The sequence below is a fragment of the Macaca nemestrina genome, chromosome X (assembly GCF_043159975.1).
Source record: "Macaca nemestrina isolate mMacNem1 chromosome X, mMacNem.hap1, whole genome shotgun sequence".
NCBI classification, from domain to species: domain Eukaryota; kingdom Metazoa; phylum Chordata; class Mammalia; order Primates; family Cercopithecidae; genus Macaca; species Macaca nemestrina.
Genome location: NC_092145.1, coordinates 61,154,617 through 61,181,444, shown reverse-complemented (window position 1 = coordinate 61,181,444; position 26,828 = coordinate 61,154,617). Strand labels below are relative to the sequence as shown.

Sequence of the window (26,828 nt, the reverse complement as noted above, 5' to 3'; positions counted from 1 at the left end):
TCAAAACCTCATCACTGTCAGGACATTCACTTTGTAATCTATAGGCGTAATCCCACATCTTCATACATGTGTTGGTGGGCTCAAACACCTCATAAAGTGAAGATATATACCTTTTCCCAGAGCCTGCAATTCCTGATAAAAAAAAAAAAAAAAATCAGCTTCTATCTTATTACATCACCCTGAAGCTTTTTAACGGCAGATGAACTGGCATTGCCAGATAGTGTGGCACCTCCAGGCTTGGAGCACTCCAGGCTGCAGAACGTGACGTTTGCATCCTTTGACCGTGTTGTCACTTTCTTCGCTCACAGCTCAGGTTCCTTCCATTACCTTTTCAGTAGTCTCTGCTGCTGCTGCTTAGAGATGTCTCTTGTTATCTGAGTCTGCCACATTAAACAAAAAAGACCCAACATTTAGAATGACTAGGTGGATGCTCAGAGCCCAACTCAGGAGGGAAATGAGCTCATTAACAAGGAGGTGGTCTGGACTGCAAAGGAAGATAAAGAGGGGGTGGAGGAGCAGTCTGGAGGAGGAGGTGACCTTTTCCTTGGGCTGGGGGCAGCTGGCCTCGGCTTTGAGTTACAGCAACAAGAAACAGCAAACCATAAGGAAGGTGCAGAAGATGACTCATTGAACACTTCTATCTTCTCTTCCCCTTAGCTTAGTTCCCAGCGGGCTGCTCCTTCTAACATCATTCATTGTCTGAGCCAGTGTGATGGGCAAACATGCAGCCCAATACGTGTGCCAGCCCACGAGTTTTCTGGCTCTACCCATCTTCCTTAACATGCAGAGGTGGCTGAAGCATCTACTACTGGCTGATTGCATTTCCGGTGTCCCATTTTACTGATGCATAAATCTTTGGCTCTCTGAAACCCTGCCCCGTCCCTAGATCTAACTTTAAAGTTAAAAAGAGCAGTAATAAAACCTTATCAAGAGATAAACTGGGAAAAAATACACTAATCCACAAAAGAGCGTATCTTAGTATAGTGTGCTTCTGAGTGATTTTTATCTTCTGCATTTCTGCTTCTATTTTGCAAATATTCTATAATAACATGTGTTCCTTTAATATGGAGAACACAGAAAGGGAAGGTGTTAAATACTTTGCTAAGAGTTCTAAGATGCAAAAAGTATATTGCATCCTATGCAGAAGTTTTAAGGGCTCTGCTCTTTGTGATGTCTGGCAAGTACAGTTTTTATCCAATTTGGGTACCTATGCATCAGGAGCCAGGTACACTATATTTGTTACATTCTTCATTTTAGTTTTGGCATATAAGTGAATCTGCCATATCCATTCTTCATGGATGCAAAAATCTCAAAAATAAAATAGGCACTGTAAAAAAAAAAAAATGCAGTGGGCTAGACGCAGTGGCTCATGCCTGTAATCCCAGTACTTTGGGAGGCTGAGGTGAGCAGATCACCTGAAGTCGGGAGTTCAAGACCAGCCTGACCAACGCAGAGGTACTCCGTCTCTACTAAAAATACAAAATTAGCTGGGTGTGGTGGCACATGCCTGTAATCCCAGTTACTTTGGAGGCTGAGGCAGGAGAATCACTTGAACCCAGGAGGCGGAGGTTGCACTCCACCCTGGGCAATAAGAGTGAAACTCTGTCTCAAAACAAACAAACAAAACAAAAACAAAACAAAACAAAACAAAAAACGCTGTGGTATTGCTAGAAACAATAATTTGCTTCCTCATGTTGTGGAAAATCATAAAGTAAACCTAACTATCTGAACACGTGGTTGGTTAAATATGACATCGGTTTTAAAATTTTTACATTATAGAAATTGGGGAGTGACTATTGTTAAGCAGAATAAAAGATGCTAAACTATATATGGTGTGGTATGGAAGACTATTATAGATCATTTTATGCCTAGAGAGCCAGAAATTCTAAAATCCTGTCTTACTTTGGCTACAGTTTCCTATGAGGTTTTCAAGGAAAACATATGTGGACCCAGAAATGACAAATGTGAAATAAGACACCACTTTATTATATGTTGTGCTTTTCCCTTTATGTCCAGTGCAAACTCCCTGGTAAACTGAGTTTAAGTGTGAGGGAACCTCCTCACACTTATCTCAAAGCAAAATCTTAGGATCTCTCTGTGACCAGCTGCATGGTGAAGAGATGAAAGCCTGGTGTCACCTGTAAGAAAAAATGAGTCAAGGTAGTGTGACCTTCCATAGCTTGTCTTACATATAAGTGGCGTTGTGAGTGAGGTACTCCTGCTCTCCCTCCCCTCTTCTCTCCAGTTCCCTTTGCCCCCTCCATTCCTTCTGCTACCCACCTTCCTCCCTTTCCCTTTTTCACCTTTCTTCTCCATCCCTCCTTTTTCCCTCCTCCCTTACCCACCTTCCTCCCTTTCCCTTTTTCACCTCTCTCTTCTTTCTCCTCCACCCCTCCTTTCTCCCTCCTCCCTTACCCATCCCCACCCTCTTCTACCTTTCCCTTCCTTTCCCTCCATGCCCTGTTCCTTCTCCTTGTCCCATTGCTCTCCAAAATCTTGAATGAGTGTCCTCCAACAGAAAAGCTAAGATGTGGGAAATACATCAGAATGTTAATAATAGTTATCTTTTTATTAAATTGTCCCCTTCCTTGTGATCCTCTACTTTTTTCTATGATAAGCATCCCTCTTTTATAGTCAGGAGAAAAGGCTAGATTTTCATAGTATAACACACTTTAATATTTATTTATTTTAAGTTGCAATAAAAGAACATGAAAAACTATCAAATGATCATTTTCAGTGAAAGGGAAGGTAGAACATAATACAAAGAAAACATGGTATCTTCAGTTTACAATTACACAATATAAGATGAAGAAACTTTTTTAAAAATACTATGTCATATTAACACCTCGGTGGTAAACAGTAACATCATTATCATTAAATTTATAGGCCACTATATGTCACATACACAAGGTCTCAGTTGAATCAAATGTGGTCTTGACATTCTTAAATGTATGCTAATCTTTTTCAAGCAGTCAAACTTCAAAATACACTGTTTTAGTTACTATAAGTACTGGATTTCTATAGCAAACTAATGAAGGCACAGCTAGTGCAAGCAGATTTAAACGCTTAGTCTTCTGGGCTGGAAAAAAGAAAAAAATAAAGCACTTGCATTGGTACTTCATGAACTTTTTTTTTTCAAGCAAATATTTGTTTCAGTTAACAATTGTGACAGTTTCACAGCTACAGTCTAACAGAAACATGACCAAAGGACATCACAAAAATCAACACTGTAGCACCAAACTAACATGCTTTAGATAATTGACCACAGCTTACATATTTTGAAGAATATTATACTACAACAGTCTAGATAGAATAAACTGGCACTTAGACACTTTTTAGGACAATTTTTAAAATACAGACTACCAAGAAACCACAAAAACATGACTATAAGGAATAAGAGTGTTCAGGTTACAGGTCAGGGTTTTACTTTTTTCAAGGCTGTATGAATCTGCTTCACTTCTTGAGATTTTAAGATTCTTGAAAGATCTTTCAGATTGACTTATTTTCTGTATTTCCTGTTTCCATAATGTTTGCCAAATTGATAGTAGGTACCATTGACTTCTCCAGTATAGTAATAGATTGATTTCAGGATGACATTATCATGTAAAATCTGCCCAATTTCAAAGTCCTCATCCAGGATAGCATCTTCTCGTGGTTCCAGCTTCCCAATCATAGGAATCTCAGGAGGACTAAAGAAATTGAAGAATGATGCATTAGGAACCACTCTTGGCTGGATTTCAATTTCTCCAGTAGCAGTTGTGCGACTCTGAGTAGTTGTCACAGTAACATCTTTTCCTCTTCTCCAGTCTATCTTGCAGCCTTTGCAATCTTCAATTTCCCATCCCCAAGAAAAGAAGGGATCATTGTGATCTGGTTTTGACTTTATTATATATGTCTTCACCAGCACCTCATTTCTGAAGTATGGATTGGGTAGAAAATGAAATTCAAAGGTGTAACTTACAGGCTGGCCAGGTTTTGAGAACTTCAGGCTAACATCCGACAAGAACTTCAGAATGGGCTCATCATACTTCTGAATCATAGGCCCGAGCTTGTCAACATTCTTTAAAACAATCAGCCAATAGTCAGGAATGCCTTTAGGGTCTTCTCTTTTAGGCTTTCCCCTCCTAGCTCTTTTAAGATCTACACTGTCCTGAAGCCTTTCCTCAGGAACTCTTTTATGAGCCTCTCTTACTGCAGCCCTTGCCTTAGCCTCTGTTGCTTTAGGCTGTTCTTTATCATCTGCCTTTACCTGGGGGGCTTCTTTAGGATCTTCTTTTACTTCAGGGGTTGCCTCCATACAGTCTGCTTTAGAATCTGCTTTTTCTTCAGCCTTTATCTCAGGGATTTCTTTAGGAACTTCCTTTTCTTCATCTTTTACCTCAGGAATTTCTTTAGGAACTTCCTTCTCTTCAGCTTTCACCTCTGGGTTTTCTTTAGGGGTTTCTTCTTCCTCACCCTCTAAGGGAGGCATTTCACTAGGGGTGTTATCCTGCACCTCCTCATCACTGCTGAACTCCTCATCCTCTGAATTCCATTCACATTCTTCTTCTGTAGGCTCGTATTCTGCATTGATGATTTGAAACCGCCTATCATATAGAGGCTTGTTGAGTTCAGCATATTTTCTTTCAAGATCATGAATTGCTTTTAAGAACAGGGTGTCTACCTTGTCACATTCTTCTTGAATGTTTCTAAGCGCTTGCACACGATTTCTAACTGCCTGAGGCAGCCTATCCACGAAATTTGTTCCCAAGGGGGCCCGCCGCGCCCTGCTGGAAGGCTCAGGTACCCTCTTCTTTCTATATAAGCGGCTGCGGCTGCTAGTGCTGCCGCTGCTGCTGCTGCTGCCGCTGCCGCTGCTGCTGCTGCTGCTGCCACTACTGCTGCTGCCGCTGCTGCTGCCACTAGTGCTGCTGCTAGAGCTACTGCTGTCAGATTCTTCCCCAGAATCACTAGTCGAGCTAGCCATCTCCTCTTCGGCAACCCCATGGGCGACGGGTTCCGAGACCATTTTAAAATCTGCTTCTGCCATCTTGCAAGCCTGAAAAACTCTACCGCGGAGACCGCGCGACCAGAGATGGGCAGAAAATGACTCACGGATGCTTGAGTGGCGGCGGCGGAGGCCCGGGCTGCGGAGGTGGCAGCGGCGATGGCAGCAGCGGCGCAGAGCGGAGCTGGAGCTGGGGATGCAGAGGCCGGCGCTGAGGTGGCAGCGGCAGTGGAGGCCTGGGCAACAGCGGTGGCGGCAAGGCCTCTCCCGGCTGCAGCTACACAGTGCCGAGATGTACCGCAGCCGAATGGCGCAGTATGAGACCCCGAGATCTCTTCTCGTTTTAGATCGCGAGCCCCCTCCCCTCGCAGTCAGACCTCCCGTTAATTTCGTTCCCAGTGTGCCTTTAGTTCGCTCCTCATTTGCTGGTCCACCTTAATTGACAAACCGTACGCCCAACGAACGGCCAAACGCCACTACTCCTGGCTCCGCCCACCTTCCCAGACGCTGCTCGCCGGCTGAGGTGCGACCCCCTGGAAGGTGTCCCCGAGCCCCCCAAAAAGTCTATATTTATAGTTTTATAATTAAAAGAGGAAAAAAAAGCGTAGACATGAGGTAAAAATACCAGCCATAGTTCCTAACAAGGGCAGAAGAGGCGTGTCTTCCTTCTCCCATCCGCCCATCCTGAATTCCCGTTTAGTTTGTCACGGGTCTCTTGACAAAAATCTGTAAAAGAAAAAAAAAAAAATTGAATGAAAATGGTCCAAATGGCGTCATTGGGTAGTGTGACTGTGGACGATTTAAAAACAAAACGATTTTCTCTAAATATTCTATGAGCAGTATTTTTACACTGGATAAAAAAGGGGAGAGTCGGTTATTGGCAGAGGGGGGAGGGACTAGACAGCAGGCGTATTGCATTCCACGAAGCTGATTTAATAAGTGCTGTCTGTGATGTTTGGCAAGCCTGGTTTATATCCATCTACAAGGTTTGCGAACCCATGTTGCCGTGAGTCAGTTACACCATTTTTATTATATTTCTCTTTTTAGGCTGGCATATTATATACCCCAACCTTGCTGCTAACTTGCCACGTAGCCCTTCTCAATGCTTGCAACAACCTTGTAGATAAAACAAAGAGTGTATTAAATGTTAGGTAGTATTGTTAAAAAGCAAATGATTTGCGTTATACTTTTGTGCAGCAGGTTTCAATTCCAAGAACAGTGGGATGGGAGGGGGAATTTGTGCTAATGAATGTGCATCTTCTGTCAGTGTATGCGATGTCATCTGCCACCAATTTCCTTCTAATGTTGTAAAATTCTAGCCATACTATAGTATGATTTACAAGTCCAGTAATATGTGAATAAACTTTTGCAAAATGAAGTTTAAAAACGGGTATTTGTTATTTTTATTTACAGGATTTTTTTTTTTCTGCTACAGAACAACTACCTTGGTACAATAAAAAAGACGAGTATTTACTTTTCATTGAAAGGTAAGGATCATATTTAGCACATTTTAAAGAATGACAAAAATTACTCATCTCCATCTGAATAAAAGTTTACAGGATGCAGTCATTTAGAGATTTATTTTAGATAATAATCTTGATAATTCTATGGAAACAGGAAAATCCACAGAGGTAATTTGGCATACTAATGTAGACAATAGCCTACTTAACCACATTAACTATCTTAACCTGGTCATAGAATACAAGTTGTAAATTAAAATATGAAATATGATAAATTATTCATTTCAAATGAGGAACTGTATTGAAGTTAGATTAATCTTTATAGAATTTGTGCTTTGTCATGTAGTCACGTTTTTAAAAGTTATGAAATGCTTTTCTGTCTCATAAATGCATTTACTTTTATTGTATATCTCTAATTGTCAAAGTCTGTGAACATTGCAAAGATAAAACCTCAATACAGAAAATTCCAACAGTAGTAAAAACACACAATCTTAACCACCAAATGATAAGAATTACTAGCATTTTGATGCACTTCCTTCTAGAAATTTCCTTGTGCATATACATACCTGCCTATTTATGTATACTGCTTTATCTATGTGATACCATATTATGTTTTGTAGTCTTTTCATGTAATTTATCAGTTACTAATGGCTATATTTTCATGGCAAATGATCAACATCTTATTTTTAAATAAGTGCATATTCTATGGAAATAATTGCCTTAATTTATTTGAACAGATTCCTCTTATAGGGTGGCTATTTCTATACCATCTCTCCCCTTATATACATACTATTTTCCTACTATAATAAAAGTGTCCCTGGATACCTAAAGCATATATTTCTATGCACTTCTGAAAATTGGTCATAAGATAAATTCCTAGAAATGAATGGCCTGGGAATGATCATTTCATATTATGGAATTATTATTGTATACATATTGCCAAACTCTCTGCAGAATGATTATCACAATTTACAGTTCCAACAGTGCATAAAGGTTCATTTTTTTTGTCATTCAGCTAATATATTTTTGTGCCTGTCGTATGCTGGGCAAATGTGGTAGAGAATTGTAGTATAATGGTGAATGAAACTTACTAAGTGCATATCCTTTCGTTGAATAATTTTAATCAAAGCATATGTTATAGAAACAATGATTTACATCAATGGTGTTATACCATAAATATTGTTCTGAGACTCACTATTTCTTTTTAAATTATGGAGATTTTACAAAAAGTATGCTCTTATGTTTTAAACTTTGTAGCATCAGGAATTAGTATTTTAGAGTGAGTCATGAGGTAGGGATCCAGATTTTTAAAATACTTATTTTTATTAGCTAGCTAATTCTTCTAGTACCATTTATTTGGTAATCTTTCTATCTCCTGCTTACTTGAAATGCTACTTTGATCACATTAAATAAATTGCTTGGGTCTGTTTCTAAATTCTTTTCTGATCCATTAGTTGCAAACAACTAATGAGTCGGTGTTAAGATAACTTTACATTTTGTGAAAATGATATGTGTTCATTGATAAAGTCAGACAATACATTGAAATACAAAGAAGAAATTAAAAGTAACTCAAAATAAAACTGAGAAGTAATCACTACTTACATTTACATTTGTAATCAACATCTCCAAATTAATTTATCAATATTAGTATTTGTATTTCTTAGATTAGTGGTAAGATTGTGTTTTCATATGTTTATGTTTATTTGAGAACTGTCTATTCATATTTTTTGTTTTCTACTGAATTAAGCAAGAAGTTAATCAATGGTGAAATCCTAAAGGTAAAATGATTTTGGCCTTGACTTACTTAAGACAACTATGATTTCTTCAGGAAATAATGCATGATATTGGGCAAATGTGACTAAATTTCATATTAAAATTGGTTGGGTTTTTTTTGGGGGGATGCTTGGGGGTTTTTTTGGATGCTTTTCAAGGATTACGGATAACTACTTAACCACTCACACTGATCCTGGAAAAGTTTGGAATGGAACATGGAGATGAAAAATAGAAAAAAGCTTACAAAAACATCATATAAAAATAATGTATTAATCAACAATTGTGATTTTCAATTTGGAATTATTTTTTCCTAGATATAGGCAATGAAAATGTTGAAAGTAGATGATTTTTTCTAATCACAATTCTCTACTTTAATTGTGTATCCATAAGTATCTTGTAACACACTTTTATTTTTGTAGCTTTTTTTTGGTTGATTAGTTTATTTAATTTTATGTAGTAGGTATCTAAAATAAAATAAGCTTTTTCTTCATAATCAATTTAATTGCTGCATTATATCCTATTTGTTCTACTGTGAAATGTACATATTAGTTTTATCATATCATATGCTTATTTTTCTTAATAAGGTTATATATAAATTATTTGCATAGTGATATGTTCTTTGTTCAATTACTAGATGATTTTTTTGTGGGAGGGCGGCTAAATGTTAATGCTTCTACATGAGATGATACATAACACAGAATCTGATAGTATACTCAGACTGAACATGGTACATTAACATCTGTTGATACCTCCCTTAATATGAATATACACACAATCCCTTCCACCACCCACTCCTGCCACACAAACACACAAAGTGTATAATGACACGTGTAGCAGCATTATCTTTTTTTGTAGGTATCTAAGAAGCGAAGCATTGCAAGTTCATTTATTTTTGAATGACTCTTCCTCCTGTTCTTCTTGGACAAGTTTTATCTGAATATACAAGTTAATTCTTTTTTAAAAACCATTTTATTGATGTATAATAGGCACACAACAAATGTGTCTATCTGTGAAAGTATCACCACAGACAAAATAATGAAAATTGTATCATCCCTGAAAGTTTCCTCATATGCCTTTGAATCCCTCCTCTTGTCCCTAGACAATAGCTAATCTGTTTTCTGTTCCTATAGATGAATTTGCATTTTCTAAAATTTTATATAAGTGGAATAATGTAGTATGTTCCTCTTTTTGCCTGTCTTTGCAGAATTATTTTGAAATTTACCCATGTGGTTGTGTGTATCAGGAGTTTACTTTTCCTGTTTACTGCCGAGTAATTATTCATTACTTGGCAATACTATGATTTGTTGATGGGCATTTTTGTTGTTTTGAGTTCTGGGCTACTACAAATAAGCCTGCTATGATCATTTGTATATAAGTTTTGTATGGACATATGTTTTAATTTCTTTTAGCAAAATACATAGGAGTGGAATGACTAGATCACATGGTAGGCGTATGTTTCACTTTTTAAGAAATTACCTATTTCCAAAGTAGTTGTTTTGCATTTCCACCAACAGTGCTAACATTTGATATGGGCAGTGTTTTAAAAGTTAGCCATTCTAATAAGTATTCAGTAGTATTTCATTGTGATCTTAATTTATATTTCTTTGAGAGTTCTTTATATACTCTGGATGCAAGTTCTTTGTCAGTTATAACTTCTGCAAATATTTTCTCTCAGACTGCATATTTTCTTTGAATTCTCTTAAGGGTGTCTTTTACTGTTTTTAAAGAGGAAACATTAGTAATTTTTATATTGATACATCATACATCATATTTTGGGGCACATGTGATTTTAATACATGAATACAATGTGTAATGGTCAAATCAAGGTAATTGGGATAAGAAGTTTGCAATTTTGATGAAGTACAATTTATCTTGTTTTTCTTCTATGGAGCATACTTTGGGTGTCATCTCTTAGAAATCTTTGCTTAACCCAAAGTCACAATTATTTTCTTCCTTTTTTTTTTAAGTTTTATACTTTTAGGTTTTGCATTTAGGTGTGATACATTTTTGCGAAAAGTACAAGGTATGGATTGAAGGTTTATTTCTTTTGATGTAGATATACAGTTTTTCCAGCACTGTTTGTTGAATAGACTGTCTTTTCACCACTGACTTGCCTTTGCACATTTGTCAAAAATTAGCTGTCCTTGTATATGTGGGTCTGTGTTGGACTCTCTAATCTGTTCCTTTGTGTACTGATTTTAATGACACAATCGGTAGTTATCCATTTGTTAGATACATTTGGGAAAGAATGAGAACAAAATTGTGTGATAACAGAATTTCATTACAATGGAGACAGTCACAGGAGCTGGATCTTCATCCTTGACCTTTCACTTCTGCTCCCAACTATGTGAGATAGAGGGTCAGATAACAGCAGTAAAAACCTAGAACAGAAATAACAAAAAAAAAAAAACATAAATGTTCTTCTATTTTGTGGAGTTGCCAGTGTGTAGATGTCTACAGCCCAGCCACAAGAATGGTAGTTAGCATTATTCAGGAGCACAAATAATGCCCTGTTTTTCTCACATCTGATAAAGAGAGACCTACTTGCTAAAATGGAAATATTAAGTAGAAAGTATATTCAAGCTGTTAATAAATTATGGTTCAAAAAAGAATAATAATAAAACATGGGTTGTTATGATGTTGCTATTATTAATAGTAGTAAATAAAACATTTGCTGTTTTATAACATTTTAAACGATAGCAGTGGTTTTCAAACAAAAATATTTCATTTTATACTTATAATATGGATATACTCAAATGAACAGAAAATGGTATGTTGTTATAGATTTTTATTTTTTAAGGAACCATTTCTGAATTGCATTTCTAGCACTATACCCTTAACTGCATGGTGTTTAAAAGGGAAGTTAAAATTAATGCAATGTAAGGTAAGGAAAATTATTTCCCAATTTGGATATTTAACATAGCGCTATTTTTTTAAAGAAAATTTAATTGTCATGTAAAAATTACATATATTTTTGCCATATAACATGATGTTTTGGTATATGTATACATTATTGAATAACTAAATCAAGCATTTTAACATATATGTTACCTTAAATACTTATTTTTTTCTGGTGAGAACCCTCAAAATCTCTCTTACCTCCCTCCTGTCTAGCTGAAATGTTGTGTCTTTTTTTTTTTTTTTTTTTTTTTTTTTCGCTTTGTCGCCCAGGCTGGAGTGCAGTTTGCCATCTCGGCTTGCTGCAACCTCCACCTCCCGGGTTCAAGTGATTCTCCTGCCTCAGCCTCCCGAGTAGCTGGGACTACAGGTGCATACCACCACACCTGGCTAATTTTTCTTTTCTTTTCCTTTTTTTTTTTTTTTAAGTAGAGATGAGGTTTCACCATATTAGCCAGGATGGTCTCTATCTCCTGATCTCATGATCCACCCGCCTTGGTCTCCCAAATTGCTGGGATTACAGGCATGAGCCACTGTGCCAGGCCATGTTGTGTCTTTTGAACAGTAGCTCCTCAAACCCCCAACTCCCAATCATCTGGTAACCACCATTTTACTCTTTGTTTCTATGAATGTGACATTTTTATGCTCCACATGTAAGTGAGATCACGTGGTATTTGTCTTTCTGTGCCTGGCTTATTTCACTTAGCATATTGTTCTCCAGGTTTATGTATGTTGCCACAAATGACAAGATTTCCCTTTTTAAATTCTGATCAATACTTCATTGTGTATATATACAATATTTTCTTTATCCATTTATCAATTGATGGACACTTAGGTTTATTCCATATCTTGGCTATTGTACATAATGCTGCAATGAAAATGGGAGTACAGATATCTCTTCAATGTATTGATTTCATATCCTTTGGATATATACTCAGTACTGGGATTACTAGATCATATGGTAGTTCCATTCTTAAGGTAGTTTTGAGGAATGTCCATACTGTTTTCCATAATGGCTATACTAATTCACCTTACCAGCAACAGTTTACAAGAGTTAGCTTTTCTCCACATTCTCACCAACACTTACCTTTTGTCTTTTTGATAATAGCTATCCTAACAGGCGTGAGATGATATCTCATTATGGTTTTAATTTGCGTTTACCTGATTAGTGATGTCAAATGTTTTTTCATATACCTATTGGCCATTTGTATGCCTTTTGAAAAACCTCTCTTCAGATCTTTTGCCCATTTTTTAAATTATGTTTTTTTAAATTACTGAGTTGTTTGATGAGTTCCTTATACATTTTGAATATTTAACCCCTTATCATATGTTTGGTTTGCAAATATATTCTGCCATTCCATATGTTGCCTCTTTACTCATTTACTTCCTTTATTTTAGGAACATTTTTAGTTTGATGTGATGCCTTTCGTCTATTTTTGCTTTTGTTGCTAATGCTAGTTTTGAATGTACAAACAGCATGTATTTTTCAAAATGTAAAACCACATCACAGAAGAATATTTTTACAAGGGTAATGAAGATTTTTTTGCCTGTAGTACTCATCTGAAGAATTTCTCTCCTAAAATTCAAGTAAAGCAGACCTTTTTATTGCAAGTTTGAAAGTATTTTATTTAATTTTACTAAAAAGGAAGGAAAAATCCAGACTTTGAAAAATGAAAAATGCTTACTATATATAGATAGATATATCTTATGTGCATATGATATATATGTATATATCTTATATGATATCTTAGATATATCTATCTATCTATCTATGCATAGATAGATAGATATATCTAAGATATCATATAAGATATATACATATATATCATATGCACATTTTGCAATTTATTTGGACAAACTAGAAGAAGCCCAAAGTGACATTTTCTGCCGAATTTTTTCCAGAATATCCAAATATATTTAATTAATTTCATTAGGTACCTCCTCTGAGAAAAAAAATAGTTCTCCATTCTGGTAGATGTTTCTATGAAAGTATATGTTTAGTATGTAGTATAGACTAATGCTTCAGCAAATCTGCTGTTGATACTTTCAAGGGAATGATAGCTAACACTTCACAATTCTCTAAGAAGTGAGTAAACAAACAAGATGTCAATGCACTAATTGTTGCTTTTGGTTAAAAAATCTGCTTCTCAGAGAAAGAAGAAATAGAGGCATGCATTCTCTAGATTCATTACTTTGATTTAGCAACTCTCTTAAAACAGGTGTAAACAAAATTTTAAAATGATAATATTGACCACGTTTGTCTGTCTTCTCTTATAACCAGCATTTGTCTATCTGAAAGAATGAGTATTTTTGTTTGTTTGTTTAGAGGTAACTGGATACCTTAATTAAAACTGTTTCATTATTTACATCATGAGAATGTGTTATAGCCTTCTTTGTAAGAAAGATTAAATATGACATGAAAAGAAAATTATGTAAATGTTAGACTAGTTGACCAATCTGCTTGTAGCAGCCCCCAAACTGCTCCTTAGCCTCTCAGATATGCTATACATAGTTCTTAGAAAGGTCTTTCTGAAAACACTTATATCCTTTCTCTAATCCTAAACTTTTAGTGATACTCCACTGTCTGGAATCAAACCAGTGTATAAGTACAAGCTGTGTCCTTTACCCTCTAGTGACCGTGGGCAAATTTCTTCACTCTCTATGCCTCAATTTCCTCATCTGTAGAATGGGGATAATAATAGTGCCCACCTCACAGAGCAATGGTGAGCTTGAAATGACATAGTACATGTAAAATTCTTATAACATGGTGCATGTCCAAACAGTTTTTACTAAACTTATCTTCTCCAGGAATAGTTACCCAATGGAACATAGTTCTTTAACTCTGTCTTTCCTTCAGAGCTTATTTGCTTGGGGTGTATTACATTTTTGTGTGCTTTATGATAAACATTATAACAGAGCCACATACATCATTTGTTGCGTGTACACACACATGTTCTTTTCCTATGTATATTTTAAATTTACCTAGGAGACGGACCAAGATATTTTCTTATTTATAATCCTCTGTCCTCTCTCAGAGAATTGCTCTGCACAAGAATACATTTAGTACTGTACTAATTAACTTCTTAAACAAATGAACTGGCTTCCTTGCAGCAGTACCAATTTTTTTTTTTTTTTTTTTTTTTTTTTTTTTTTTTTTGAGACAAACTTTTGCTCGTTGCCCATGCTGGAGTGCAATAGTGTGATCTCGGCTCACTGCGACCTCCACCTCCCGGGTCCAAGCCATTCTCCTGCCTCAGCCTCCCAAGTAGCTGGGATTACAGGCATTCACCACCACGCCCAGCTAATTTTTGTATTTTTGATAGAAATGGGGATTAACCCTGTTGGTCAGTTGGTCCCGAACTCCTGACTTCCAGTGATTCACCTGCCTCGGCCTCCCAAAGTGCTGGGATTACAGGAGTGAGCCACCACGTTCAGCCAGCAGTACCATTTTTTACTTGCTGTTCAAATAAAATTTGTTTTAGCCTTTAATTGCATTCTAATTTAACAATTGTCTCTTAATTGTGCCTGATTTACTGATGCATAATTGTTATGCAACAAATTACATTAGTTTACTAAATTTTCAGGTTTTAAAGAATTGGTGTTTTGCCAACCAACTTCTAAATAGTAACACCTCATAAACTATTAACAGTTAGGAGGACACACAGAGTCTTCAGGAGAAAAATTTTGGAATCTAATGATGATCCACACTTAATATTAAATTAAAATGTCTATTTATTTAACCCTTTTATTTCATTAGTATTTTATTTCTAAAGGACAATATTCCTAGATAATTATTGCAAAATTGCTTTACATATAATGAGCATTTAAAGGAAAATATAGATCAAATTACCAGAGCTTCTTATTTTAATAAACAGTACTCTGAATATCTCATAAAATGGCTACCCTAATGACCCAATTACTTTTATTCTTGTCAGAATCTGTTGCTTGAATTAAGCATAATCAAACTTGCCACATTGCATTTTCCTGTCTCGTAAATTACTGAAAACAACTTCCCTCCAATTTCTTTGTTGTTTAAAAGATACTTTTCTTTGGAAAGTCAAGTCATATTTCTATTATAATTATAAAAATAATATATGCTTGTTTTTTGAGGAACCTCCATACTGTTCTCCAGTGGCTGTATTAGTTTACATTACTACTTAAAATGTATGAGTTCCCTTTTCTATACATCGTCACCTGCATTTGTTAATTTTTATCTTTTTTATAATAGCCATCCTAACTGGGGTGAGATGATATCTCTTTGTGGTTTTGATTTGCATATCCCTGATGATTAGTGATGTTGAACATGTTTTCATATATTTGTTGGCCATTTGTATGTCTTCTTTTGAAGTGTCTGTTCAGATAATTTGCCAATTTTTGAAAAAAACTTTTTTTTTTTTTGCCGTTTTGAGTTATTTGCATATTCTGGATATTAATTCCCTGTTGGATGAATAGTTTGCAAATATTTTCTCCCATTCTCTAGGTAGACTTTTCACATTGTTGATTTTTTTTTTTTTTTTTTTTTTTTGAGACGGAGTCTTGCTCTGTCGCCCAGGCTGGAGTGCAGTGGCCGGATCTCAGCTCACTGCAAGCTCCGCCTCCCGGGTTCACGCCATTCTCCTGCCTCAGCCTCCCGAGTAGCTGGGACTACAGGCGCCCGTCACCTCGCCCGGCTAGTTTTTTGTATTTTTTAGTAGAGATGGGGTTTCACCATGTTAGCCAGGATGGTCTCGATCTCCTGACCTTGTGATCCACCCGTCTCGGCCTCCCAAAGTGCTGGGATCACAGGTTTGAGCCACCGCGCCCGGCCTGTTGATTGTTTACTTTGCTGTGCATAAGCTGTTTAGTTTGATATAGCCCTATTTTTTTATTTTTGCTTTTGTCGCCTGTGTTCTTGAGGTCTTATTCATAAAGTCTTTTCCCAAACCAGTGTCCTGAAGCATTTACTCTATGTTTTCTTCTAATAGATTTATTGTCTTGTGTCTTACATTTAAGTCTGATCCATTTTGAGTTTATTGTTGTATAGGGAGAGAGGTGGGGGAGTATAGTTTCAGTTTTCTGCCTATGGTTATCCAGTTTTCCCAGCACTATTTATTGAAGAGTCTGCCCTTTCCCAATAAGTGTTCTTGGAGCCTTTGTCAAAAACCAGTTGGCTGTGGATATGTGGATTAATTTTTTGATTTTCTGTTCTGCTCTATTGAACTATGTGCCTCTTTTTGTGCAAGAAGTCAAATTTTTTTAATTACAAAAGTCAGTTATTGAAACATTTAGATGGTTGGGAAAATGCCAGAAACCAGAGCTTAAGGACATATCTGCCTTGGTAACTTAAAACAACAGAGCTGGTTCTCAATATGTAAAAAAAGATGTCCATAATAGAGTTTCAAATGAAAAAAGTAAGTTGTGAGACAATGTCTATTATTTGATCCCATCTATATAAAAAATATAGATGTATATATGTTTGTGCATGTGTGTTTGTTTTCATTTACATAGAAAAATGTCTGACAATATATACATCGAACCAGTGAAATTAGATTGAAGGAAAAGCTTTAACTTTTTATTTTCTATCTGAATCACTTTTTGAATTTTTAAAACAAGCATGTATTATTTTTATAATTAAAAAAACAAACATTTGAGACAATAATGAATAACATTGTTTGCTTAAATTGGGTCATTATTTGGTCAAAGCTTATATAGAGAGCTGAAACAGTGTTTCAATTACTACTTTTGCAAAGTAGGAACTATCTTTCACTTGAACAGCACTCATACAGGCTGCTCTGAGGTATCATCATACATGGGTGCCATGTAAATTGTACCATTTTTAAAGAGTTTATGCTTTATTCTGATAGGTATTTGAAGCTTTTATGTATTGTTCTTTCCAAATAGCATGGTATTTTCTTGGGATGACTATAAAGTTATCAGAGGCAGTACTATCCTCCTCTCCATTATGTTCACTGTCTAAGTTCTGTGAAATTACTTTTATTTTAATTGTTTCTTCTTATTTCAAAACTTATGTTCTTTGGCTTATTGACTCATACAGCTGTTTTTAATGGAGAAAATGACTATTGCTTCTAGAGACTTTTCTTGCCTGAAAAATGAAGATCGTGAGTTGGCTAATCATTCTTCTGATAAGTTTATTTTTACTCTTGTAGGAAAAACTTGAGCCAATTTCTACAAATGTCCATTTTAATTTTACGATATCTTTTTTCCTATAGTTTTGTGATGATTTGAAGAAATTTCAACCTATAAAATATTGCTTGATCACAAAATCACTAGGCAGATTGCACTTTTTCTGCAAATGATGTGTACCTAATTTAGCTGCAAATGATCTATGCATGCTTATAAATTTATAATATGCTTACCAAGAGATTCTATTAATTCAGTAAGACTTATGCTTACTGGACTGAAATTTGAAGTCATGGGACCAACATTATTATAAAATAGTAAAAAGAAAAATTAATAGTATGCAAATTTCAGAGAGATAGCCATGAACACTGATAGAATATTCTAATAATTGTTCCCTTCTACACTGTCTTACGTTCCAATCATCATTTCACTGTTTAGACTTCTGTCACTTCGCACATGGATTAGTCACCTCACCTTCATTTATCTTCCAACCTCAAGCTCTCTTGCTTCCCTTCCAACGTACATACTCTGAAATTAACCCTTTTGCCGGGCATGCTGGCTCATGCCTGTAATCCCAGCACTTTGGGAGGTCAAGGTGGGCAGATCACTTGAAGTTAGGGGTTCAAGACCAGCCTGGCCAACATGGTGAAACCTGGTCTCCACTGAAAATACAAAAATTAGCTGGGCGTGGTGGCAGGCACCTGTCATCCCAGCTACTCGGGAGGCTGAGGCAGGAGAATCACTTGAACCTGAGAGGCAGATGCTGCAGTGAGCCTAGATGGCGCCACCGTACTCCTGCCAGGGTGACAGAGTGAGACTCCATGACCCTGCCCCCCCCCAAAAAAGAAAAAAATAAAAGAAATTAACCCTTTTAAAATGTAATTTTCTTCATATCATTCCCTTCTCTAAAATCTGCAGTCACTTCTCATTTAAAGCCAGCATGACATAGGGATAAGAACATCAGTTTTGAAGATTTAGAGTTTAAACTTTGGCCTGCCACATAGCCTCTAGTAGGTAATTTTATACAACTTAGATTCCATAGTCAAACATACCCACCTTTGCCAGTCGCTAGCTGTGTAGCCTTGGGAATTTACTTTCACAAATACATAGTCTTCTTTTCAGTGAAACGTGGAAAATAATACATAGCTATGTCAATTAGGACTTTTTAGTTACAAGCAACCGAAATAGACTCTGGCTAACTTATGTAATATTTAATTCATTGGAAAAATATCAGGGTCTCACAGAATCAATGGGAGGCTAGTGAGTTAGGTGTGGAAACAGGCAGAAACTGAAGTAGCCCTGCAGACCAAGGAAACAGGGAGTACAACATGGCCCCATAGCCAGAATAGTCTAATCATGATGTTGAGGCTGAGATAAACTGGAACATCAGTCATTTTCAATCCAATTATTTGCTACTTGGCTATAGGAGGATGAGGCTGCTGGTCATAGTCTCACTTGACTACTGTAGAAAGAAAACAAGAGTGCCATGAGACACAGGAAATGGATTTCCATTGTCTAATGTACAAAAGATGCCCACTAGGCATGTGACCCACCAGTCACATAATAGTGCTTAGTGAAGGGCTGTTTTAACAAATCTAGACTCGTTTATCAGGCATTCGTGGCCATTCACTTTCTGGCCTCAGCCTACTTTTTCAAACTTAGTTTTCCTCTGCATAAGCCCTGAATTTTCCTATCTGCTCTTCTCACTCAGCCCATTCCCACTGCCTGAAATGCTTTTGACCTGTTACTTCGTAAAAAGATGTATGACTGCACATGCATGTTTAATAGCAGCATAATTCACAATTGCAAAAATATGGAACCAACCTAAATGCCCATAAACCAGTAGTGGATAAAGAAAATGTGGTATATATACAACAGCCATAAAATGGAATAAAATGGCCTTTGCTGCAACTTGGATGAAACTGGAGGCTCTTTTTCTAAGTGAAGTAACTCAAGAATGGAAAAAGAAATATCATATCTTCTCACTTGTAAGTGGGAGCTAAGTATGAAGATGCAAAGGCATAAGAATGATATAATAGACTTTGGGGACTCGGATGGAGGGATGAGAAGAGGTGAGGGATAAACAACTACATATTGGGTACAATGCACACTGCTCAGGTGATTAGTGCACCAAAATCTCAGAAATCACCACTAAAGAATTTACCCATGTAACCAAAGACCACCTGTGCCCCAAAAACTATTGAAATATAATTAAAAATGTTTTAAAAGATTAAAAAGATATGTGATTGACACATAATGGTTATACATATTTATGGGTTACAACATGGTGTTTTGGTACATGTATATATGTTGCATAATGATCAACTAGGGCAAGTAACATATGCATCACCTTAAACATCATTTCTATGTGATGAACATTCAGTAACCTTTCTTCTAGCGATTTTGAAATATACAATGCGTTGTCGATGACTCTAGTCATCTTACTATGCAATGGAACACGGGAATTTATTCTTCCTAACTGTAACTTTGTAGCAATGACCAATCTCTTCCCATCCCCAGATGGACTCACTACCTTCCTCATCCTCTGTTAACCACTGATCTACTTTCTACTTCCATAAGAGCAACTTTTTACATTCTACATATTAGTGAGACCATGTGGAATCTTTCTGTCTCTGGATTATTTCACTTAACATAATCTTCTTCAGATTCATCCATGTTGCTGCAAATGACAGGATTTCACTCTTTTTATGGCTGAATAGCATTCCATTATGTTTGTATATCACATTTTCTTTGTTCATCTGTTGATGGACATTTAGGTTGATTCCATATCATGGCTATTATGAAAATTGCTTCAATAAACATGGGAATATAGATACATCTTTGATATACTGATTTTTCTTTTCTTTTCTTTTCTTTTTTTTTTTTTCTGTTGGCAGAGGTATCTATACCCAGCAGTGGAATTGCTGGATCATATGGTAGTTCTATTTTTAGTTTTTTAAGGCACCACCAAACTGTTTTTTCAAAATGGCTATACTAATTTACATTCCCATCAGTAGTGTGTAAGGGTTGCCTTTTCTCCAAATCTCTCATATTTTAATATTCAACTTATCTTTTCTAAGGCTTAGTTCTCCTTTTTCTGGTCCTTGAATCACTGATTTTCTGTTTCCTCATTTTCTTTTAATCATGTATTGCTTGTTAATATCTTTTTTCAATGGTAGTCTTGTATCTTTGTCTAACTATTTATGTGCCTCACTTTTCCCATATAGATTATAAACCCCTTGAGAGGAGAGATCATGTATCATTTATTTATTTGTTTTCTTGATAACCCAGTGTTATGTATGTAGTAGATGTTCATTACCTTATAATAAAAGTTTTTTCATTTCATTTCATTTTCTCGAAATCATTTTTGCCAAATGAACTTATGATGAATGAATGCAAGAATGTGAGTCATTAATTTAAATCAATACTAATTTAATTACCTACTGTATATGTACCACCATGTTGATTGCTTTGGGGGGACAGAAAAAACAAACTTGAAAATTGCTTTAGGAGTAGCTCACAATCTGACTTAGGAGAGAAAAAAATACAAGTATGAGACACCCCCAGAACAATTATATAAATAAGTAAAATAAATAATGCAAAAATTTTAAATATCAGTGCTAAGGATATAAGAAAATGTAAATGCATGACTTAACTATATATATACACATATATACACACACATATATGTGTGTATATATACGTGTATATATATAACTATATATATATGTATGTGTGGTACAAGCAGATTGCTTTGTCTGGCATAAAGGGATTATGTTGGAAAATATAGACATGGTATTGGAGAATACAACGGTTATAAATTTAGATTTAATATAATAGGTAACAGCAATCATTTTTTCATTTTTGCTTTTGTTTTTTGAGACGAAGTCTCACTCTTATCCCCGAGGCTGGAGTGCTATGGCACGATCTCGGCTCACTGCAACCTCTGCCTCCCGGGTTCGAGTGACTCTCCTGCTTCAGCCTCCCAAGTAGCTGGGATTACAGGCGCCTGCCACCATGCCCAGCTAATTTTTGTATTTTTAGTGGAGATGGGGTTTCACCATGTTGGCCAGGCTTGTCTCGAACTCCTGACCTCAGGTGATCTTCCCACCTCGGCCTCCCAAAGTGCTGGGATTACAGGCATGAGCTGCTGCACCTGGCCACAGCAATCATTTTTTAATTAAATTTTTAAAAATTTTGGTAAAAGTAATAGTTGATTAAATACAATAAAGTCCATATATCCAAAGAAACACTAATCTGCTGTCAATAGTGATAAATATTTATTGACTTAGAAAAATGATCATGATATAGTATTTAGTCATGCAAGCAAGTTACAAAATATTTTGTATATAAACTTGTTTTTTTTAAATAAAGGGTATAAATATGCATTAAAATATCTGGAAGTATAATCAACACGGTATTAACTATGTTTACATATAAGTAGTGTACTCCATGGTTATTTTTTGTTTATCTGTATTTTTTTTCAGGAGATATTTTTGGTTGAAAAAATGCATATGTAAATTTAAAGACACTACAAGTTTTCAAGGACTGTGGTGATATGAAGATAGAACATGAGGTAGATTGCTTTAGGACCTATGCATAAGGATATAAAACCAGCAAGACTTATTTGATGAGACAATGGAAAGGGCACATTTAAGAGATGCTTTGGAGAAAATCAGTTTTACTAGGTTTCTAATTTAATATGGGATTAAGATAAGGAGACTGAAGACAACACTGAAGTTGTGAGAAACATGGGAAAATATAGGTACCACTAATAGGTATAGGAAAATTGAGAAAGAAAACAAGAGATGGAGGAGTTACCTTTTGCCAGGAGGAGTATAAGAGGTAACCAACTGTATGAGATGAAAACTGGAAAAAAAAAAAAAGGCTTAGAAGTCAGGGCTGGAGATATAGATTTAGGTGTAAAGAGTGTTAGTATAGAAGTAGAAATTACGAAAATCGGTGCATACGGTGAGCCTAATAAAGCTAAGTAAGGACTTAAGAAAATCCACAAATTGTTTTCATTTACTATATCCCGGTGTGTTTTTTAAAAACCTTTATTGAAATAGAATTACATAACATAAATTTCACTCATTATATGTGTATAATTTAATAATTTTAGTAAATTTATAGAGAGCTGTGTGACCATCGCCATAATTGTTAGAATTTTCCCGTCTCCCCAAAAAGTTATCTAGGGCCTGTTAGCAGTCAATACTTGTTTTTACATCCAGGCTTAAGCAAACACTCTTCTGGTTTCTGTCTATATAAATTTGCCTTTTCTGTACATTTTATCTAAATAGAATCATACAGTATATTCCCCCTCGTGCCTGGCTTCTTTCACTTATGTTTTTGAGGTCCATCCATGTTATAGCATGGATCAATAGTTTTTCTTTTTAATTGATGAATACTATTCCATTGTATGACTGTATCACATTTTATTCATCTGTTTACTAGGTGGTGGATATTTGGACGGTTTCCAGTTATTTTTGTTATTATGTGTAATGCTACTATACATGTTTACATACATGTATTTGTGTAGACACATGTTTTTGTTTCTCATGGATATATTTCTAGGAGTAGAATTGCTGTGTTGTATAGTGTATTTGTGATTAATTTGTTAAGAAACTACCAAAATATTTTCCAATGTGACTGTACTATATGACATTACCAGCAGCAAATGCACTGTGGGCCACTTTCTGTGTGTCCTCATCAACACTTGGTATAATTTGCCTTTTTTATTATGGTCATTCTAGTGTATATGTAGTAGTTTCTTGTTGACTTCTGATTTGCATTTCCCTAATGACGAATGATGTTGAACATCTTTTCATATCCCTTTTAACCATTTTGTGTATTTTCTTTGAAGAAATATTTATTCAAATTATTTGCCAATTTTTAATTTTTTGGTCTTAATAATTATTGACTTGTAAGAGTTTTTCAAATATTCTGGATATGATCAGATGTATGATTTGCAATATTTTCTCTTATGTTGTTTTAATGATGACTTTAGAGTAACACAAGTTGATGAAGTCTGATTTATAATTTTTTTTCTTCTTTGAAACATGCTTTCAATATTTTACCTAAGAACTCTTTGCCCAACCCCAACTCATGGAAATGTTCTCCTATATTCTCTTCTAGAATTTTATAACTTTAGCTCTTACCTTTAGGTCTTACATTTAGGTCTGTGATCTGTTTTGAGTTAACTTTTTATATATGATGTGAAGTGTCTAATTTCTTTCTTTCCAAAAAAGATGGATATACAAATGTCCATTTGTTGAAAAGACTATCTCACCACTGAATTGTCTTTGTCCTTTTGTAGAAAATCAATTGACCATAAATGTATGGATTTGTTTTTAAACTATCAATTCTGCTCCACTTATTTATATTATAAGTCAACACCACATTGTCTTAACTGGCTTTATAGTAAGTTTTGAAATCAGAAAGTATGAGTCATCTGATTTTACTCTACTTTTTCAAGATTGTTTCAGCTATTCTGGATCCCTTGTACTCTTATATGAATTTTCCAATCAATATGTCCACTTTAGGATCAACTTGTCAATTTCTGTGAAGAAGCCAGCTGGTATTTTTGTAGGCATTGGATTTAATCTATCAGTCAAACTAGGGAGAATTGCCATGTTGACAGTGCTGATCCCTCCAACCCAAGAATATGAAATGTCTCTTTAGTTAGTTAGATATTCTTTAATTTCTTTCAGTAATGTTTTTTTTTTAATTTATTTATTATTATTATACTTTAAGTTGTAGGGTACATGTGCATAACGTGCAGGTTTGTTACATATGTATACTTGTGCCATGTTGGTGTGCTGCACCCATCAACTCGTCATTTACATCAGGTATAACTCCCAATGCAATCCCTCCCCCCTCCCCCCTCCCCATGATAGGCCCCTGTGTGTGATGTTCCCCTTCCTGAGTCCAAGTGATCTCATTGTTCAGTTCCCACCTATGAGTGAGAACATGCAGTGTTTGGTTTTCTGTTCTTGTGATAGTTTGCTAAGAATGATGGTTTCCAGCTGCATCCATGTCCCTACAAAGGACACAAACTCATCCTTTTTGATGGCTGCATAGTATTCCATGGTGTATATGTGCCACATTTTCTTAATCCAATCTGTCACTGATGGACATTTGGGTTGATTCCAAGTCTTTGCTATTGTGAATAGTGCTGCAATAAACATACGTGGGCATGTGTCTTTATAGCAGCATAATTTATAATCCTTTGGGTATATACCCAGTAATGGGATGGCTGGGTCAAAAGAAGACATTCATACAGCCAACAGACACATGAAAAAATGCTCATCATCACTGGCCATCAGAGAAATGCAAATCAAAACCACAATGAGATACCATCTCACACCAGTTAGAATGGCGATCATTAAAAAGTCAGGAAACAACAGGTGCTGGAGAGGATGTGGAGAAATAGGAACACTTTTACACTGTTGGTGGGATTGTAAACTAGTTCAACCATTATGGAAAACAGTATGGCGATTCCTCAAGGATCTAGAACTAGATGTACCATATGACCCAGCCATCCCATTACTGGGTATATACTCAGTAATGTTTTATGTTTTTCATTGTATGAGTCCTGATAGAACCTCTGAGCTAAATGAGCTGGGGGTGGGGAGTATGGGAGCAGCTATAGGTTACAGTTACTTTTCTTATCCAAAAGTCAGAGATTTTTCAAGCATAAATGCTTCTCAAATGGAGGTAGGTTTTTGGTTAATTTCCAGAGTACCAAAATGGTTGCTTTGTTAATTTTGTCCACGCTTATACAGGTAAGTATTTGCATTATACTTACCGATTCCATAACCCTAATCGAAAATTCAAAATCCAAAATGCTCCAATAAATATTTCCTGTGAATGTCGTGTTGCCACTCAGAACCTTTTGGGTTTTGAAGCACTTTGGATTTCTGATGTTCAGATTAGGTATACTCAACCTGTAATACTTTTGGGGGAAAGGATTTCCTGATCTTCTCATCTAGTCATAACTGGAAGTTCTGTCATCTGTGTATGTTTACGAGAATTTATGTTCCAAGTGCTTCTAGCTCCAAATGCTCAGTAACATAATATGTATTGAGATGCCAATTCAGTCAAAAAAACAGTTAAACTACCACTTGTCTTATAAAGACAAAACATTTAGGTTACTGAATAGTTTCCTTTTTTGTATTGAATAGACTCTATGTTTTAGCATGGTGATAAAACAGTTACTGAGATTGGCTACATAATTTAAGTAAACAAAAGATATATTCCAGCACTTCTTATGTGTTCAATACCACAGGAAATAATGGATGAATAAATCATCATTGCTGCCCTAAGGATCCTGTAGACTAGGCAGTAGTAATGTGCTGCCATTGAACCTTTATGGCACTGTCATATTTTTAATTATGTAGTTACTTGTGATTTATTTAATATGAACATCCATAAAATCTGTGAGGTTAGGAACCATGGTAGTATTGTTTACCTCCGTGTTATAAGCATTTCCTAGCACAGTGTTTGGAACATAATAGACACTCCATAAATACTGTTTGAATGAATGAGTGAACAACATGTCATGGAAATATAGGGTAGAAGGAAATTATTTCCTACTAAGAGGACCAGAAAAGTCAGGGATTAAAGGAAAGGTTTCCAGTGAAAGGAAACAATGATGATTGTTTAAAGTCAAAGAGTTAGAAAAGACCCAGAAATATCTGAGGAACTGTAAGGTATTTTCTAGGGCTGTAGCATAGGAGTCATAGTGATGAGTCAAGGAAGAAAAGAGAATAAGAAGAAGAAAGTTAAGGGGAGATGAGTTTGGAGAAGCAAGTGGAAGCCAGGGTCTTTCTGACAAACTAATGACATTTTAAAAAGTCAGGGTTTTATTTTAAAGTAGGTAATTAGAGTTGGCAGTATGGAAGATGGACTGGACACAGAAAAGAGTAAATAATATGTATGCAAGCTGGGCAAACCCAGTGTACAATATTTGCATAGCCATCTGTATTATGTATAGGATCCTCCTAAAAGCTGACCTGAGAGAGAGAGAGAGAGGGAGAGAGAGTGTAATGTCACTGAGATATATATTCTTTAATTTCAAAATTTGCTTTGGAATTTTTGTTAAATAGAGCCACATGGTCCTCCCTTTATATCCTTGTGACAGCATGATAATTCTTAATATTAACAATTCTAACAATATGAAATTACATCAGTATGACACATTTGCCTTTTGGAAGTGTGCTCATATTAGTGCCATATTTGATTTTCACAAAAACTCACAAGATAGAGACAGCTTTTTTCATTGTACCAATGTGAAGACTATCCTAATAAAGGCTAAAAGATCAGCCTATGGTTTCATAACCAGTACAAGTTAAGATGCAACATTAGAATGCTTTTTGAAGTCCAAACCCCTTCTAAAGGTAGCATGCATCCATGCATTTTAGTAATAATTTTACTGCTTTTGCTTTTTGTAACTAATGTTTCTTATAAAAGTTTTATAAGAAAGTTTTAACTTTGAAATAACAACAAGGTTAGCATTTGCTTCTTTGAAATTGCTCTTTTGAAGTATTTCCACAGTGTAAAAAGTTGAATAAAGAATTACCTAGATAATA

At 35.7% G+C, this 26,828-nt stretch overlaps 2 protein-coding genes across 3 annotated transcripts in view; one reads left to right on the top strand and one right to left on the bottom strand.

Annotated features, from left to right (window-relative positions):
* Nucleotides 1–3,379: 3,379 nt before the first annotated feature.
* On the bottom strand, nucleotides 3,380–5,318 carry LOC105487982 (nucleosome assembly protein 1 like 3). The gene has a single exon (XM_011751629.2). The coding sequence runs from the start codon at nucleotides 5,027–5,029 to the stop codon at nucleotides 3,500–3,502; it is 1,530 nt and encodes a 509-aa protein (XP_011749931.1). The 5' UTR covers nucleotides 5,030–5,318; the 3' UTR covers nucleotides 3,380–3,499.
* A 148-nt stretch (nucleotides 5,319–5,466) lies between these two features.
* LOC105487983 (family with sequence similarity 133 member A) overlaps nucleotides 5,467–26,828 on the top strand; it is a 39,650-nt gene continuing 18,288 nt past the window's right edge. For both annotated transcript variants that reach the window (XM_011751637.2, XM_011751631.2), the window contains exons 1-2: nucleotides 5,467–5,993; nucleotides 6,401–6,474. The gene's annotated coding sequence lies outside the window, so the exon portion shown is untranslated. The remainder of the gene's footprint in view (nucleotides 5,994–6,400; nucleotides 6,475–26,828) is intronic.

What these genes read in the sequence shown, in the direction of transcription:
- LOC105487982 (XM_011751629.2), bottom strand. Translation starts at nt 5,029, where the DNA reads ATGGCAGAAGCAGATTTTAAAATGGTCTCGGAACCCGTCGCCCATGGG.